Here is a 17,460-nt window from a genome sequence, read left to right as displayed (position 1 = left end):
TAGTCAGAACAGTGATCACTGATATGTGCTTCTTCCCTATCCTTTATTAGTTTAATTTGTCATTCTTTTCCCTCATAGGGAGCTTCCATTCTGAGAATGCTTGAAGACTGGATGACACCAGAGATATTTCAAAAAGGATGTCAGGTATGATTTACTGCTTTTGATGGTATTAAAAGTAAACTACACACTGATGCAGGCCGACCCCGTGGCTTAGTGGTTAAGTGCGCGTGCTCGGCTACTGGCATCCCGGAGTTTGGATCCTGGGCGTGCACCGACGCACCACTTCTCCGGCCATGCTGAGGCTGCGTCCCACATACAGGAACTAGAAGGATGTGCAACTATGACGTACAACTATCTACTGGGGTTTTGGGGGAAAAAAAAAGGAGGAGGATTGGTGATAGATGTTAGCTCAGAGCTGGTCTTCCTCAGCAAAAAGAGGAGGATTAGCATGGATGTTAGCTCAGGGCTGATCTTCCTCACACACACACACACACACAAAAACTACACACTGATGCATAGATGATGAATGTTAAGATATGTGATTAATTAAAGACAATTCTCTTTTTGCTTTTACTTTCCTTCCTCAGGGATAGATAACATAGCAAAACATAGAAAGGTGATTTCACATCCAGTTAAGTGCCTACGTTGTATCGGTAATTACCATTTAGCAGAAGTTTAAACAGATTACTTAATTATTTTTGATACCCTTTACATGTGTGTTAGTCAGCTCAGGCTGTTATAGCAAAATACCATAGACTAGGTGGCTTAAAACAGTGGAAATTGATTTTTCACCGTTCTGGAGGCTGAGAAGTTGCGACCAAGACCAAGGTGCCGGCAGATTCAGCTTTTGGTGAGGGTGCTCTTCTTGGCTTGCAGATGGCTGCCTTCTCACTGTGTCCTCACATGGCAGAGAGAGAGAGAGCTCTCTGGTGCCTCTTCTTATAAGGACATTGATCCTGTCATGAGGGTCCCACCCTCATGACCCCATCTAAACCTAAATACCCCCCAAAGGCCTCGTCTCTAAGTACCATCACACTGGGGATTAAGACTTCAATGTATGAATTTCTGGGGAGCACAATTCAGTCCACAACATGATATAAAAATTTAATTCCATCTATAAATGTCTTTCCTTGCAGTTTGTAAAAGCATTTTTTTCCTTACTATTGGATTTGAAAATGGTTAATATAAACATTCCTATTATGATGGAGTCAATGAATCAAGAGAGCCTCCTTCCTTTTGGAAACAAAAATGACAACCTTTCTAAAGCATTTCACACATCCCACTCAGGTCTGTGACTCCCAGTGGATGTTTAGGTTTCATTTTTGTTCTTCTGGTAGACCCTAAGCCACTTCTCTCAGGGCTTTATCTTATCAAAGTAGCTACAATGTGTTCTTGTAACTGTCCTGTCTGCAGGTTGGCTCTGTTGCCCCTTAGAGATGGAATTGTCTTCCTTCTCTTCCCTTCCATCTCCATCCCCGTTACTGTAACCTCCCAGGTAGTCAGGCAGAGCAGTGCTCATGGCGTCTAGCCCACAAAGGAGAAAACAGATCAGAGCAGCGCCCCTGCTACCTTCCCAGAGAGACCAGTACGGTGATTCCCCAGGACGGTGCCTGCTCCCATTCCTACAGCTCTCGCTGCCACCAAGTCTCCCATGTGGCTGTACTGACGTCCTCTTCCACCCAATACTAAAATTCCTAGGTGACTGTTCAAGTAAGAAATAAGACCAGGATTCAGGGAATATTTAGGGAGTACATCAGTATGTGTTACTCCTTTTCTTCATTAATAAAATCTTCTGTGTGGACATTAGGAGGAAGGGGAGAAGCTGTGTGCTTGTTCTTATGTGTACATTAGAACATTTTGTAACTTTTCCAGCAGCTTCAAACTCACATTTCCTGATATCTTGTCTCACTGTAAGCACCTACGCCTACACCTCTGTAGGAACTCTGTCTTCCGGACCTCTGCAGATACTCCAGTGCCTAGTAGAATGCATTCCACGTGTTAGGTGATCCAAAAAATGCTTGTTAAATGAATGAACGAATGGTCTATAATAAATAATATAGAATATAGAAATAGGCAAAGACAATTCCTTTAAAAAAGTTAAAATTCCATGTGCATAGTTTTCATTCTAAATTAAATTGTAATTGATAAACAACACACTCTTGGACTCTTCAAAGTTGACTTCAAATTAAATGATTTTTCATATTAACTTTTTTAGAGAAATACCAGAAGAATCCTTAAAAGTGAACAGCTATTCTAATAATAATTCAATACTACTCTTGCATTTCCTATAGTCCAGTGTCTATGGTATAATTAATAAAAAACTCAGTCCTGTCTAAAACTAATATTTCCCAAGTTAAAACTGTCTTCCTCCACCTTAATTGTGACTACAGATGGTGCTACAAACTGAACCAGAATGAATAGATATTAATTTTCATACCATTATGATGCTATGGAATGAATTTACAAAAAAACACTGAAACACTCTTTTCCTTCAATCTTCAAACACTAGCTAATGTCTGAAAATAGTATATGATCAATATAGGCCATACTCAATAAGCTCTCAAACCAATTGGAACATTCCTTCACATAATTTAAACATCTGGACGGTATCCCTCCTCGAGTTATCATTGTACTATGATTGCTGCCTCTCAGTCTCACAGTCTGTGTCATTGGCGTTCAAGGTCTTTCCCTTGCAAATACTATCTTTCTGCTGAAAGTGACTCTTCATCAGCTAACCTGGTGAGACACTAAATCTGGGGATGGCCAGCTGTCTGTTCTCTTTCATGCCCATCACCTTCCCCCAAACCCAATCTCAGGCAGCAGAGTAGGTACAAAGTGAGGGAAAATAAGAGCAAAACCATCAACTGGAAAATCTTTAAGGCTTTATTTGTACATAAAAAAGCATAAGAGATAACAATACATAGTCATGAAACAGAAACTGAGAAATATATCCATCCCTTCTTTTTCTTCTAGTGTCAGTAGTATGTCTGATGAGACAGGAATGGCCCAGCTGGACAATGTCCTTTCCATCCCTGGATGCTTGTGTAGAAACATTGTTCCTTCCTTTTCTGCTTACCCATACCAACTAAGGGACTATTTTTGAGGGACTGAGGTCAGCATGACATTTTTACTGGAATGACTACAGTGTGATTATTCAAGGTGAAGAAGGAAATTTCTTAATATAGAATATTCAGAAGGTCTCATGTAGACAAAATAAAATTAGTACCTTTTAATATACTGTTTATGTAAATGTCCAAGCAGTCTCTAGTTCAGGAGAAGAAAGAAACTGCAATTTATAAAACAATAACAATAGCAACTACAGTGACGAAAACCACACAAACTGGTCCAGGATTCAGAATTCTGTTCTCGGTAATTTCAGGCAAATCTCTTCACCTCTACAGTCAACAGTTTCCTTTACCCCCAAAATGTGGGATTTATATAAAATAATATTTAAGGCCCCTTCCTGTTCCAAGATTGCACGTTTCTAAACTCAAGACATTGTGAGTATACAAAGAAACTCCTCTAAGTTAATTTTAAGAAGAGACTGTTCACTAGAAGTTGTCATTAACAGGTAGCTAGTTATAATTATTACTATTCCAAGTATCCAATTATATTATTAAGGTAGAATGAATGATCTGTGCAGAACTCTGGAACGAAAACCTAAAACTGATACAGAGTATATGCCTTTCATTTTTTCTCCCTTCCTTTGCCTGCCCTCCGGTGGCAGTGCTAAGCAGTGAACCAATCAGAACAAATATGAAGGCAGCTTTCCAGACTAGCCTCAACCCTCTTCTAGGCTTCTTGGAGAAGTCCTGCTAATATAGTTTTATCTCTCTACGCCTGAAGAGAAGAGTAATTTAGAAGATAATGTGACTTAGGTACGGCATCTGCTGAAAATCATAGCAACTCAGAGTGAAAATGATATGTGCCAAGGCAACCAGCGGTTCTTTTCTTTGAAGGCTCCAAGAACACTTAAGAGGGTTCTATTTCTACCGAGGACTTCCACACTTTTGACTGGACAGTTTTAGAGAGCAACAGAGGAGTGACACAGTAGGAACTTTGAACGGTTCCCTGAAGAACCAGAAGTGGCATCTAATTATGAGATTAGGAGAAGACTGGGAATTTTCTGTGAGGATATATCACATTATATCTGAAAACTCATACATAGAGAGATTTTGTGAACAGAATTGCTAATGGAGGGGGCCTTCTAGTTAAAAGATTTGTATTTTTAAAACATTTGAAGAGAGAATCTTTTTTTTTTTTTTTTTGTGAGGAAGATCAGCCCTGAGCTAACATCCATGCTAATCCTCCTCTTTTTGCTGAGGAAGACCGGCTCTGAGCTAACATCTATTGCCAATCCTCCTCCTTTTTCTCCCCAAAGCCCCAGTAGATAGTTGTATGTCATAGCTGCACATCCTTCTAGTTGCTGTGTGTGGGACGCGGCCTCAGCATGGCCGGAGAAGCGGTGCGTCAGCGCACGCTTGGGATCCGAACCGGGGCCGCCAGTAGCGGAGCTCGTGCATGAAGAGTGAATCTTTACAGTGAATATTTTCCCCAATTTATCCATCATCATCATCATTATTATTCTTCAAAAGTTTGTATATTCATTTCTTTGGAATAGAGTCTGCAAACTACTGCCTGCGGGCCAAAACCCAGCTCACTACCCATTTTTGCAAGGTCCCCTGACAAGATTGTTTCTACATTTTTAAATGATTGAAAAGATCAAAAGAAGAATATTTCATGACATGTGAAAGTTATATGGAATTCAAATATCAGTGTGCATAAATAACGTTTTATTGGAAGACAGCCATGCTCATTCATTTACATATTATCTAGGCCTGCTTTTGTGCTATGAAGGCAGAGCTGAGCAGTTGTGACAGAGACTATGTAGCCCAGAACACTTAAAGTCTTTAGTATATAGCTTTTTATAGAAAAGTTTGCTGAGCCCGGGCTTAGAGCCAAGCTCATCTGTTTTATCCTTGCATATCACATCAATCCCCCATGTGTGGTGGAGTCATCTGGTGTCTGAGATGACAAAACACACATAAATGAAGGTAAGGGGTGCAGCCAGTAATGAACAAGTCAATGCCACTAAGTGAAGATCGTGGAACTCTGGATCTCTCTTCATAGTGGATCAAAATATTATGGACTGTTGATTGTTTGGTGAACACTTGCCTGCCTTGAAGTATCTTATATTGCTTGTCCTGTAAAAATTAAACTCTTTTCCTCAACTTGGTCACAATTCCATTAGACTAAAAAAAAAAGAACTATCTCATTAATAAGAAAAAAATATTACTTATGCTTTATAAATAAATTATTATTTGTACAGTGTTTTTATAGTTACAGAATGTTTTGCATACCGTGTATCGTTTGACTTTTATTCTAGGTACATTTGCTATATTACACACTAGAATGCAATATGTCCAGGGGTTCAGCTCATGTCGTGAGGTATGAGAAAAGCAAACATTGACTTCTAAAATACTTGTTATTTTTCACATACAGATTTACTTGGAAAAATACCAGTTTAAGAATGCAAAAACTTCAGATTTTTGGGAAGCACTTGAAGAGGTAAGGAAGAGTATATCCTCAGTTACTTCTTTGTCTGATTAACAAGTGATTTACCAATCATTTCTTTATCTGATTATTCTATCCTTTTATTTCCCCTTATTTTTTAATTAATTAATCTCATGTTTTTCAATCTTAGGCAAGTAATCTGCCAGTTGAAGAAGTAATGGACACCTGGACCAGACAGATGGGCTATCCTGTGCTTAATGTGGAAGATGGGGGCACCGTCACCCAGAAACGCTTTCTGTTGGATGCAGCAGCTAATGCTTCCCAGCCACACTCTGAGTTTGGGTAAAGATCTATAATGCATTTCAAGAGAAAAGCGGAAATTTGATGGAAATACTAGTCATTTGTTTAGATCCTGCTCTTCAGGACATGATTGATGGGCGATAGTATAAAAGCACAGTGTCTTTAGGGAAACAAAGGCATTCAAAATAGCGCAGTCGTCTCCAGGTTCAAAAGGGTGGGCTGAGTACAGGCATCAGAGTCCTGCTCTTATCCCTGAATAAAGGAATAGAGGTATGAGAAGAAATAAACTCGTAAGAGTAAAGAAAATAAAGAGGAGGGGCTATAAGCATCAGAGAATTCTACAAGGAAAATATCGACGGAAAACGAACAAACTGAGGAAGACGCAGCCAGATGAAAAGGGACTTGCACCAGCAGTGGAGGCTGCTCGTCCCTCTCCCTAGGCAGGCCCTGAGCTCAGGGTCAGCATGAAGAGTGGACGCAGGAGTGAGAAGTGAGGTGGAAAATAGGGCAATTAATTTGAAGTCTAGACTCAGGATAATTGTGCCAGTCAGACCCCTCCCCCTTGACTTGCCCTTCTTCTACTACCATCCCTTCCTCTCTACAGAGCTCTCAGAAGTCTAGCAATGACCCAAGGCAAAAATCCAGAGGGCTTCTTTTTTCTAAAGAAGTTGACTAAAACAGTGGCTGAGAGCTAAGAATTTCCATTGGATTGGGACGCCCAGAGGAAAGCCTTCCTCATCATGGCATTTGTGGGATGGATGGGCTGGAGCTGCACTGAGCACCCAGTCAGCCTTCCTGTTCAGCAGAGAAGACTCGACCAAAAACATGCCTCCCTTCTCAAGAGTAGAGGGATTACATACAAGCCACCAGGAATAATCAGTTTAGTCCTTCTTTCTTAAATACGAATGGATAATCAAGGATCACAAGACATGTGAAAAAAATCCAAAAGCATAAGAGGTAAAATCCCACATGAACAAACCAAAAAACCTGTCTCTATAAGAAACATAATTGAGGAAATAGAAAATAAATTTATGAAATATATTCAGAGATCAAAGAGGCTACTATACCCATTAACTAAGAGCAGAAGTCTTTGAAAGGACAAACTGAGAATACAAAAGAGCTCTGGAAGATTAAATTTTTGGTTGTCAAAAAAAATAATAGATCAGCTAGAAGTAAATTTTGGGAATTCTCTAAAAATATAGAGCAAACACACACAGAACTGGCAAATATGAAAAAGAAGACAAATATGCGAAGTCTAGCACCCAACTAATAGTAATCTCTCAAAAGAGAAAACAGAGAAACTTGAGGGACAAATTATATCAAAGAAATAATAAAGGACACAAGGATTCTGATCAAAAGGCCCCACCGAGTACACAGTGCAAAAAGGAAAAAGCAAAAACCCAGTGACATCCTCAGGAAATTTCAGAAAAGGAAGCTGCATGAGTTAGCGTGGCATTAGACTTCTCCCCAACAACGCTGAGTGCAACAAGAAAATGGAACAGTCATCTAAAATGTTTCAAGTCTAATTCTATACCCAAACTAAACCACGTTGGAAAGCACAGTAACGACATTTTCAGACACACAGCCCCAGAAAATGCTTTCCACACTTCTTAGAAAGTTACCAGGGCTGCACTCCGGGGGGCGTAGAGGAGGGAGAGAGAAAAAATATGAATAAATCAAAAAAAAGAGGAAGAAGTGGGATTCAGGAAACAGTGCGTCCAACCCAGGAAAGCCGTGAAAGGAAATGCAGGCCACCAGCGATGCTGTGGGCTCCCAGGGCCATGAGTAAGGGGGGCGGGGGCTAAGGTGCGTGGTCCCCAGGAAAGAGCGATGTTCTCTCCAGAAGATGGTGTGATTCGAGGATGGAACAACTTGAGGATTTAGTGAGGCCCCATCAGTTTGGTCAACTGATGAGAAAAGCCAAAATCAAAGGCCCTATATAAAAATCATGGTCCAAAACCATGAAGCAGGTAGAATGATTTATGTCACTGACAGAGTACAGACGTCGGAGTCCACTGGACCCTTACATTACATTAGGGGTGGCTGAGGGGCCATGACATCAGACCATAGAGAAGGACATTTAACTTCAGTACCCTCCTTGGCCAACAATATATATATATAGTGTAATTTCGTAAATGTTATTTATTGGCTTTTAACTTTTATAGTTAAAAGTTAACTTCCCTGCTCAGCTGGCACTCACCCCAACTCAGTGGTGTCATCATCATGCCAGTAGCTTGAAATTGGCAACAATGTGAGTTAATGGAAATCAGCAAATACTACGTGCCCTCACCCCCACCCCAAAGAGCCAGTTGTTAAGCATTTACCAGCACTCCACAGGATATCCTCATTTTGCAGTTAGGAAAGAGTAGCAATACTAAAATTTATGAAATAAGAAATGGCAGTATGGTATATTATTTAAAGGAATGATTGTGACCTAGACAAAGTTTAAAAATAATTTTATTTTATTAAATTTTGACGTTAAAGGGGAAATGGAAAGGAAAATAGTATAAGTAATTTAATCACCTTCTCTCGTGGATGAGTTAATGAATACTATTTTTAAAAATAGAGATATTTAGGGGCTGGCCCAGTGGCGTAGTTAAGTTCCCATGCTCCACTTCGGTGGTGGCCCGGGGTTCACAGGTTCTGATCCCGGGCACAGACCTACACACTACCTATCTAAGCCATGCTGTGCAGGCCTCCCGCATATAAAGTAGAGGAAGATGAGCATGGATGTTGGCCCAGGGCCAATCTTCCTCAGCAAAAAGAGGAGGATTGGTGACAGATGTTAGCTCAGGGCTAATCTTCCTCACACACACACACACACACACACACACACACACACACAAAATAGAGGTATTTAGAGATACAGAGTTAGACATCAGAAGAACAAAAACCAGAAGCATTTAAAGGGGATGCTTCTGAGAGAAGTGCTGGCCTGTGGGAAGGGTGGAGAGGGAGACTGTGGGTTTTCAACAGCAGTTTTTCTAGTTTTTGATTAAGGATATTTTTATTTAAAAATTGCACAAGTGAAATTCTCCTGAACATTTAAACAGCAATTGCAAACTATCAACCAAATTATCTTGCATACATTATTTATAAGAAACTTCTGAACATCACTACTTAAAATTTTATTAAATTCCATTTATAATTTCAAAATACAAATACCTAAAGATATAGATTTATATATCTAATTTTTTTAAAACCTTCTTATACAGTTTTATGAATCTAACAAATTACAACTCATAAATATAGTATATCAAATTTCCTGGGCATTTTCAACATTTTAAAAATCAAACCCTTAATTTTACAAAATCAGATTTTTCTAGACATTTAAACATGAGTACTGAGTTAAGATATTCTAAATTTTTCAGTTAAAATTACAAATCCAATATGTCATTTCCTCTAATTTGCTAGTTTTTTTAACCATTTCAAATATTGTAAACGCTGACAAAACATGTGTAACACAGCCGACGATTTCAAAACTTATCACACGTGTATGAATACACCTTGTACAAAAGTCTTAATACTATATCCATTTCTGTATAACTAGATAGTTCTTTTTGTATACATTTGTGGGGTTCCAACCGCTCCCAACTGAAGCGAACAAAGTCAGGGTCTTGGGACCTCCAGCCTCTGGGGCTGGCCACAGGAAACTGGGAGTACCACTCTGGGGACCTCATCCCAGCCGCCATTACCCAGCTGAGCCCCCTCCTAGGCTGGATCCTGGCTAAATGCAGCAACAGAGTGCAGCACTGGTCCCCCAGACATCATTCCAGTTTCACCCATGACTATTTTTATTGTCCCTTCTTTCAACTTCTTAACACTTGGTTTGGGTAAAGAGAATTTTGTCCCCCGCCCCCAGGTGGCCTCTACTCTCCACTGAAAAGATCCTTTTCCCTCTTCTCTTTCTTGATTGTCTCATTGACTTTATAGTCATTTATATACAAATCATCACAAGATAATTATTCAGTAACAATTAGGGAACATGAGGAAGGAGAATTATAGGTGTGAAGAAAGTCTCTCAGAAAGTGTTTAATAACTGTAAACTAATTCTTTTATAGTTAATGTTCTAGCAAATTAGATTGGCCATATTTAATACTGCTATTTAATAGCCTTTGGATATTAAAATTAAAAAAATATTTCTCTCTTGAAGAACAAACTTCCATTGAGAAAGCTTCATAGCTTTTAATTGTTCCCTTCTGTCATATGTATCCATTGATTTGTTAAGTCAAAAACACAGTCAAGGGGGCTGGCCCCGTGGCTTAGTGGTTAGGTGCGCGGGCTCCGCTACTGGCGGCCCGGGTTTGGATCCTGGGTGCGCATTGACACACCGCTTCTCCAGCCATGCTAAGGCCACGTCCCACATACGGCAACTAGAAGGATGTGCAACTATGACATACAACTGTCTACTGGGGCTTTGTGGAAAAAGAAAAGGAGGAGGATTGGCAATAGATGTTAGCTCAGAGCCGGTCTTCCTCAGCAAAAAGAGGGGGATTAGCACCGATGTTAACTCAGGGCTGATCTTCCTCACAAAAAAAAAAAAACAAAAAACGAAAAACAAACAAACAAAAAAAGACAGCCAACACTATATTTAAACCAGTGGGGTTGGATTTTTTTAAATTTCTCCTTGGTTATGGATTCCTCTCCACACAAACAAAAAATGTTATAACCAAGTGTACTAAATATACAATCGGGTCTAAAATCACTTCTTAAGTTATGGTAAATCTTTAAATTGTATTCATCAAGGTCTAGAACATGGAACTATATTAACATTTACACTTTTCTCTAATATTTTCTTGAGATTCTACCTTCAGATACTGTTTTTATTTTATTTAGATTCACAGATGCATGATTTTTAATGGCCATTTATCACAAACTCAACCTACTTCTTCCATTTTTGTAAAAAAAAAAAAAAAAGAGTTATATATGCATAGGGAAATAAACCTAGAAAATATGTGCTTTGCTGTTGAGAACATTGTTTAAAATCTGTAGCAGCTCCTGAACAAATAAGAGAGAAAAAGACATTACATCAAAAGTGATCTTTCCTTATTTTCACTTGCTTAAAAAATTAGATCATAATACATGCTTTCATGTCCCCAGAGAGGAATTACTCCTTTCTCCAGCCCTAGTGTTCACCTGCTCTCTCCTCAGATGTATTCCTGTCTGGTAGACACTATGGTCGGTTAATCTGTACTATAAACTGAATGGCCTCCTCCCTTTTCTCACTATTTAAATAGTCCAAGATTAGGGAAGTCTTACTGACCAGAGACTTCTGATAATCCAAACGGCCCATACATGAGCAAGTTAATGCTACGGCCTCAACCATCTCCTAGAAGTGGGCGAGTCTCACGTCTCCATCAGGGGCTTCTCTGCTGGGAGCTCACGTCTCTGACAGTCCACTCAATGTAAACAGGTGGGAGGATGGAAGTAGGTGTGTTATCTTGGGAGAATCAAAATCATTTTCCTTAGTGAAAATTAGATTGGCAATATTTGATACTGCCAGAGCCTGTTATATGGTTAGCCCTATCTATGCTTAGAAATAAAAAAAGTGAATTATACCTTTAAAAAGTGAAATCTGATACTCCTGAATTTTAAATAACATATAGGAAACTCTATCATTTCATTTATGTAATTTCCATTTCTTGACATTTTGTACTCTCAAATCTATTACTTTACTCAGATTAGATTAGATGCTGTAAGTGATTCTAAAACTATAAAATTATATAGCCTCAATCCTTTTTGTTTTATGATACTCTTACCGACCTCTGAGCAATATTTCTTTACCTGACCTTAGAAGTATAACCTATGCCCACTTTAGGTGCAGCGCAGTCCCAGAGCCCGTGTTTTAGAGGGGCCACTGTGTGCTCTGCTGTCTCAGTCAGGTTGGCACTGGGATAAGGTGAGGACGGATGAGACGCCGGTCTATGTGGCAGCACCAAATAGCAGAGCAGTGAAAGAGTGAGATGTGTAGATGGCATGTGACTTTTAAACAATGCTTCTTTATGTGTCTGTTGAGAAGCTACAAGGGATGCTCTTAGATTGGCTTCCCTAAAGGCAGACCCTGAGGTGAGCATTCAAGTGAAAATGACTCATTGGAAAGTGTTTCTAGGAAAGAGGGTGGGGGAGTGGGAGGTGGGATAAGGTGGCCAGCAAAGGTGCAATATCAAGCAGGTCCTGTAGAGGGCAACTACCTTGAAGGGAGGCTCTGAAGACGCGCTTCCGAGTGGTCCTGACGATGGGGCAAGGAAGATTCTCACGCCCATCCATCACTGGCTAAGGGCTGCATCCAAGAATGTAAATTCCCAGGAACTGCTGGCTTTGCTGGCTCAGGCAGCCAGAGGGCAGTCTTCTGACGGAGAGACCCAGGTGCTGGCTGCTGGCAGGGAAAGCACATTGGAATCTGGAGTGTACAAAAATGGCAAAGAGATTCAAGGGAATAAGGGTGGAGCACCAACAATGTCTGCCACAGGACCCAAGAAGCGATTTAAGTGTTGGTTCTATGAAACTTATAGCCAAAAACTTTCCACTGCAATAAAATTCTCCAAGAGAGCTAGTAAAAGTCAATCCTATAAAACATTTCAATAGCTATAAAACAAAGGATTACTTCTTTCATGTAGATGGCAAAAATACATTCTCCCTGAGTTACATCAATTTTATTGTATCTTGAAAAGGAGAAGTATCATTCCCCCATTCTTGGTTAGGGACCTGAATGATCGCAGATGAAGACAAACAAGGCCATCTTTGAGCTGAAGCCCAAACTCAACGCAGATTCCTCTTCTGTCAGGGTTTCCTGCATTTTCTGACTGACAGGAGATGATGTGAGGACAACAATCAGAAAGATATTTAAGACCTCTTTTATGAGATTTCAAGACTGAAATGTTAGGTGTATATTGTATCAATGTACAAAGCTAACCTCCTTCCCCTGCTCCACAAGAAAATATTAAGTAGCTAGAGAACACTAAAAACCCCTAAAACAGGCTGCCTGAGGATTTTTCCTTTGCACACATGGGTTCACTTTGATTCCAAACAGAGATATTTAAAGAGCACGCGAAGCTTTAAGGGGTGATAGTGGTGGTGTAATTTCAACATAATTTCTAGCATGTGCTGTTTCCTTCACAGCGGTTTAAGATTGTCTTCTGAATTCTAAAGATGCTTTGTGTTCCTTGATAGAAACTATAGTCTATTAGAGCGTGTGCAAGTATGTGGGTGAATGCTCAATATTATCATATAATGTGTTACATTTATGCAATGTCTTTATTCCAAAGCTTCAAGGCATTTTATTGAAATAATCTTCTTCATCCTTAGCTAATTTTTTTGATACAAAGTTCCACATTTTAGAGATTTATAGAAATTGAAAGCATTTATGTGGCCTATTTCATCACTAAAGAGTGTTGTATTAACTGCATTAATTGTATACTATACACTGGATGATCACTTATGAGGAAAATGTGCTCGTCTATTGCTTTTTTAATTATTTTTACTTTGGAAATGTTTTTTATTTTTTAGTAATAAAAGTTAAATTTTTCTTTTTAAAAAACTTTAGCTACACATGGAATATTCCAGTTAAATGGACTGAAGATAGTGATTCAAGTACTACAATCTACAATAGGTCAGAAACAGGAGGTAAATATCATCAATTGGTTTATTTTTTCTTTGAATTAATGTATCACATTAAACTAATATAAGTGTAAAGAAACAACAATAAAACTGGAACTTATGATGTAAATTCCAGCTAAAAGAGACCAGATAAATAATTTAGTGATGAGTCCAAATCCTTACCTACAATAATGAGAACTTTTCTACCTTGAGATATTCTTTTTAATGATTTACCATGATTGACACAAGAATAAATACCCAAATCCGAAGAAGGGTCACATAGCAAATCACTGGAAGATCAATATAGAAGTTTCCTTCCATCCTTCCTCCTTCCCTCCCTCCCTTCTTTCTTCTTTATCTTTTTTTCTTTATATCAGATAAGTAAGCCATTGAATTTCCTCAATGTTATGTGACAAGCGTGATTTTTTAAATGCTGTCATTAAATTAGACCTATAATTTTTCCAAATTAGCATGACATTAGAATCTTTAATGATACCAAATTATCTTTTCTAAGTTGTAAGTTGTCACCAATAGCTCAAGGCACTATCTATATCTATATCCACCCATCCATCCATCCATCCATCCATCCATCCATCATCTCCCTAAGTGAATTACTTGGCACTTGCCTGTGTTAAAATTCAACTCTGACTGTTCTGCTCACTTAAATCTACTGGAAATATATTTCTGTATTCGATCTCCATTGATTTGTTTTTTCTTGAAAAATGTTAGAATTCTATAAAAACCAGGAGAACTTGTCCCATGTTCTCTCCTCCAGATCATCGAAAAAATAATAAATAAGGCAGCTTTTAGACCCAGCCCAGAAAAACTTGCTTTTTATGCTTTTACCACTGAACTTGTTTTGTGTTTCAAAATCATTTCTTACCTAAGGCAAACAAGACTCTTCTTCACCCCATCTCACGAGGACTTGGTTTCAGAATAGCGTTTTTCATGGACTCTCACCCGTGGCTTCTTAGCAATGAAAGTACATCACCAATCCTTTATTTACATATGCATATTTTCTCTTGAAAAATATCCTCAAATATTAATTAGGTTTGATTTCCCCCTGGCAAGTAAAGTTTTATCCTATTTCCAGTAGATTTTTTAAAAAAACAGCTTGATTGAGATATAATTCACATACTATGCAATTCACTCATTTAAAGTATACAATCCAATGGTTTTTATCATATTCACAGAAATGTGTAACCACTACCACAATCAATTTTAGAGCATTTTAATCACCTCACAAAGAAACTCCATGCCTCCCATACCTCCAGCGCTAAGCAACCACTCATGTACTTTCTGTCTGCATAGATTTGCCTATTTTGGACATTTCATATAAATGGAATGATATATGTGGTATTTTGTGACTGCCCTCTTTCACTTGGCATAATGTTTTCAAGGTTCATCTGTGTCATAGCATATATCAGGACTTCATTCCTTTTTACTGTCAAATTATATTCACATTATATCGATAGACCACCTTTCGTTTATCCATTCATCAGTTGACGGGCATTTGGATTGTTCCTACCTTTTGGCTGTTATGAATAATTCTGCTATAAACATTTATGTACAAGTTTTTGTGTAGATCCAGTAGGTTTTCTTCACCTTTGGGGTTTTTTACTTTTATCATAAATTCTTTTATGATTTTTAAATTTTTACCATAAACTCTACCAGCTTTCCTGTTATTGAGGTAAAACCCCTTTCTGTTGCTTTTACAACCAAACTTTCTCTTGGTCATTTATGCTAACAATTACTTTAATTGTTGTGGTCAACAATTCCTCTGAATTCTTCTAGAACTCCCAGATCAATGACATTTTGTTTTAGTATTCTATATACGATTATGTTGTGTTTGAGTACCCAACTGTATCTTTTGTGATCTTTCTGACCCTTTTCTTACTCATAACCCCATCTACCAAAGGAAAATGTAGAAGAAAGAAAAAAAGACACTTTTAAAATGAGTAATAGCACTGATAAAAGGCCTAATGAGGCTAGGATTCCATTGGGAGGTTTTCACTGGATTTCGTTTAACTCTTACTACATATTTTCCCCATTGGTCACCGTTGATTAATTGAGGGATGGGGGAATGTCTTGGCAGATGCTTGATTTGCTATTTACAAATTTAAAAGCAGGAATAATTCATCTCCACTAACACAGTTTGCCCAGCATTTTCATGGAATGAGGTTTCCATAAAAGTGAATTTTCCGGATAACTAAAGCCTACCCCAGTGCTTCCTCAGGCAAATTTCAGGAGTTAACAATAAACATTTTTCTTACATGCTTCAGTACTTATTAAACAGACTACTTGAGCAATGAATTTAATCCTTAATTAATTAATTAGTTCTTTCAAGCAAGTATTTACTGAGAAGTAACGTATGTGCCAGACAACAGGGGTAGGCATGGAGATAATGCTGAGGGGAAAAAAAAGTGCAGTCCTTACCCTTGGGGCGCTCGCTGTCCGGGGAGGGTGCAGACGGGTCAGCAGGCAAAGCTAATACGGTGTTATAAGGGCCTGGTGTGGGCATAGCCCAGGGCACTCACCGGAGAAGCACCAGCCCAGATTTGGGGTTCAGGAAAGGTTACTAAAGAAAAAGACATCTGGGCTGAGAGTTGGGGGGCTGTTAGAGTGTAAATAGTGATAGAATTGACCAAGTGTAGATGGAAACTGTGCTCTGAACAGAGAATGCTGGTGTGAAACTGGGAGAGCAGAGGACTCACAGCAACTCCCCATCCCTCTGTCCTTACACTTAACACACTATTGACTTACCTGTCTCTCCCCTCCCCACAGAATATTCCTCGAGGAAATGGAGCTTATTTTTGTGTGTAGTTGTTCTGTATCTCCAGCAGGTACCTAGTAATTGTTTATTGAATGAATGAATGAGTGAACGAACAAATGAATGAAGAGGCTCTAATGTCCACAGAGCTTTGATGACAAGCCTACCTTTATCTGAAACTTCAGAATCATGACTGGTCACTTAGCCAGAAGTGAACTAGACCTCTCTTCCTACTTCAAAGTGCCTGCTCCATTTTTAGGCTCTGCAGTAAGTTCCTGTTTCCTGTTTGGGAACATCTTCAGCTCTCAGCTCAGAGCACAGATGACCAGCACGTCCTGAGTGTACTGAATGGGCAGTCAGCTCAGGTTACGAGCCTTGCCTCCCTCCCCTTGGTTCCTTTGATGAGTCATCAGTTAGAAATTTCCCAGGCCACGGTGGGACTTCCCCCAAGGTCTTTTATTTACACTGTGTTGTACGTGATATTTTAAACATTAAAGAAATTAAGCATGTAATTTATAACAGAAGAGGAGGACCTCTATCACAGAAGCTTTTCTGGCTAGTCTAACCTACCCTGAGTAATCTCTCCTCTCACCATCCATGTGTATTTTCTGCTGTCGGTGTCATCGATTCTTATTCCTAGTATTATTATTTTATATTTTAAATAGCATCATTGTTATCTAGACTTCATATGTTCTGTCTTTTCCTTTTTAAGCAAGTAACCTCCTTGAAGATACAAACTACATATCAAACTCCTTGTCCCCTGCCCACTCTGTTCCCAGCATGGTGCTGGGCACATCCTAAGACTTATAAGAGTTGAGTGAGTCCTTGCTGATGAAGGCTTGTTCGCCCCAGTCTGCTGTGCTTTAAGGGTTGCTGTGTACGCTGTAGTTATGCCTCTATCCTCAGTATCAGCTATTTAGGCTGTTGTCAGTGCATCTACATTTAGTAGTATACCACCTTTTTTCTTTTAATCTGCTGCTTTCTAACATTTAGAAAAATTGAAGATTATCACATGATATCAGATTACCAATATTGCTAAAACATAGGGTTTTAGAACAGGCATTCCTGAACACGTAGGGTCTAGGAGAGGGCCTAGGGCATAGGAGACGGTATAGACTTTGTGATGGCTGTTTTCTTAACTCTGTCAGATTTGAGGACGCACTCTGGATGGTTTAGATAGCCAAATTCTGACTACGATATAAATAGGATATTACTAAAATTTGATAGTAGTTATATTTAAATATTTCGTATCAAAATAATGATGAGCATGTATTTTTTAA

The 17,460-nt window shown here is 38.9% G+C and overlaps 1 protein-coding gene and 1 long non-coding RNA gene across 2 annotated transcripts in view; one reads left to right on the top strand and one right to left on the bottom strand.

Moving 5' to 3' along the window:
- ENPEP (glutamyl aminopeptidase) overlaps nucleotides 1-17,460 on the top strand; it is a 79,227-nt gene that overhangs the window by 36,456 nt on the left and 25,311 nt on the right. Inside the window, exons 8-11 of the mRNA XM_004426578.3 lie at nucleotides 79-144; nucleotides 5,503-5,568; nucleotides 5,705-5,856; nucleotides 13,358-13,437. Of these exons, the coding sequence (XP_004426635.1) occupies nucleotides 79-144; nucleotides 5,503-5,568; nucleotides 5,705-5,856; nucleotides 13,358-13,437 (364 nt within the window). The remainder of the gene's footprint in view (nucleotides 1-78; nucleotides 145-5,502; nucleotides 5,569-5,704; nucleotides 5,857-13,357; nucleotides 13,438-17,460) is intronic.
- LOC147915875 (uncharacterized) overlaps nucleotides 9,086-17,460 on the bottom strand; it is an 82,667-nt gene continuing 74,292 nt past the window's right edge. The window contains exon 3 of the long non-coding RNA XR_015553843.1: nucleotides 9,086-12,214. This is a non-coding gene — a long non-coding RNA (uncharacterized LOC147915875). The remainder of the gene's footprint in view (nucleotides 12,215-17,460) is intronic.

This window comes from Ceratotherium simum, chromosome 12 (genome assembly GCF_057802395.1).
Source record: "Ceratotherium simum simum isolate JZ-2026a chromosome 12, ASM5780239v1, whole genome shotgun sequence".
Taxonomy (NCBI): Eukaryota; Metazoa; Chordata; class Mammalia; order Perissodactyla; family Rhinocerotidae; genus Ceratotherium; species Ceratotherium simum.
Note: the sequence above shows the minus strand (reverse complement) of the source record. Positions and strands in the feature narration are given on the sequence as shown.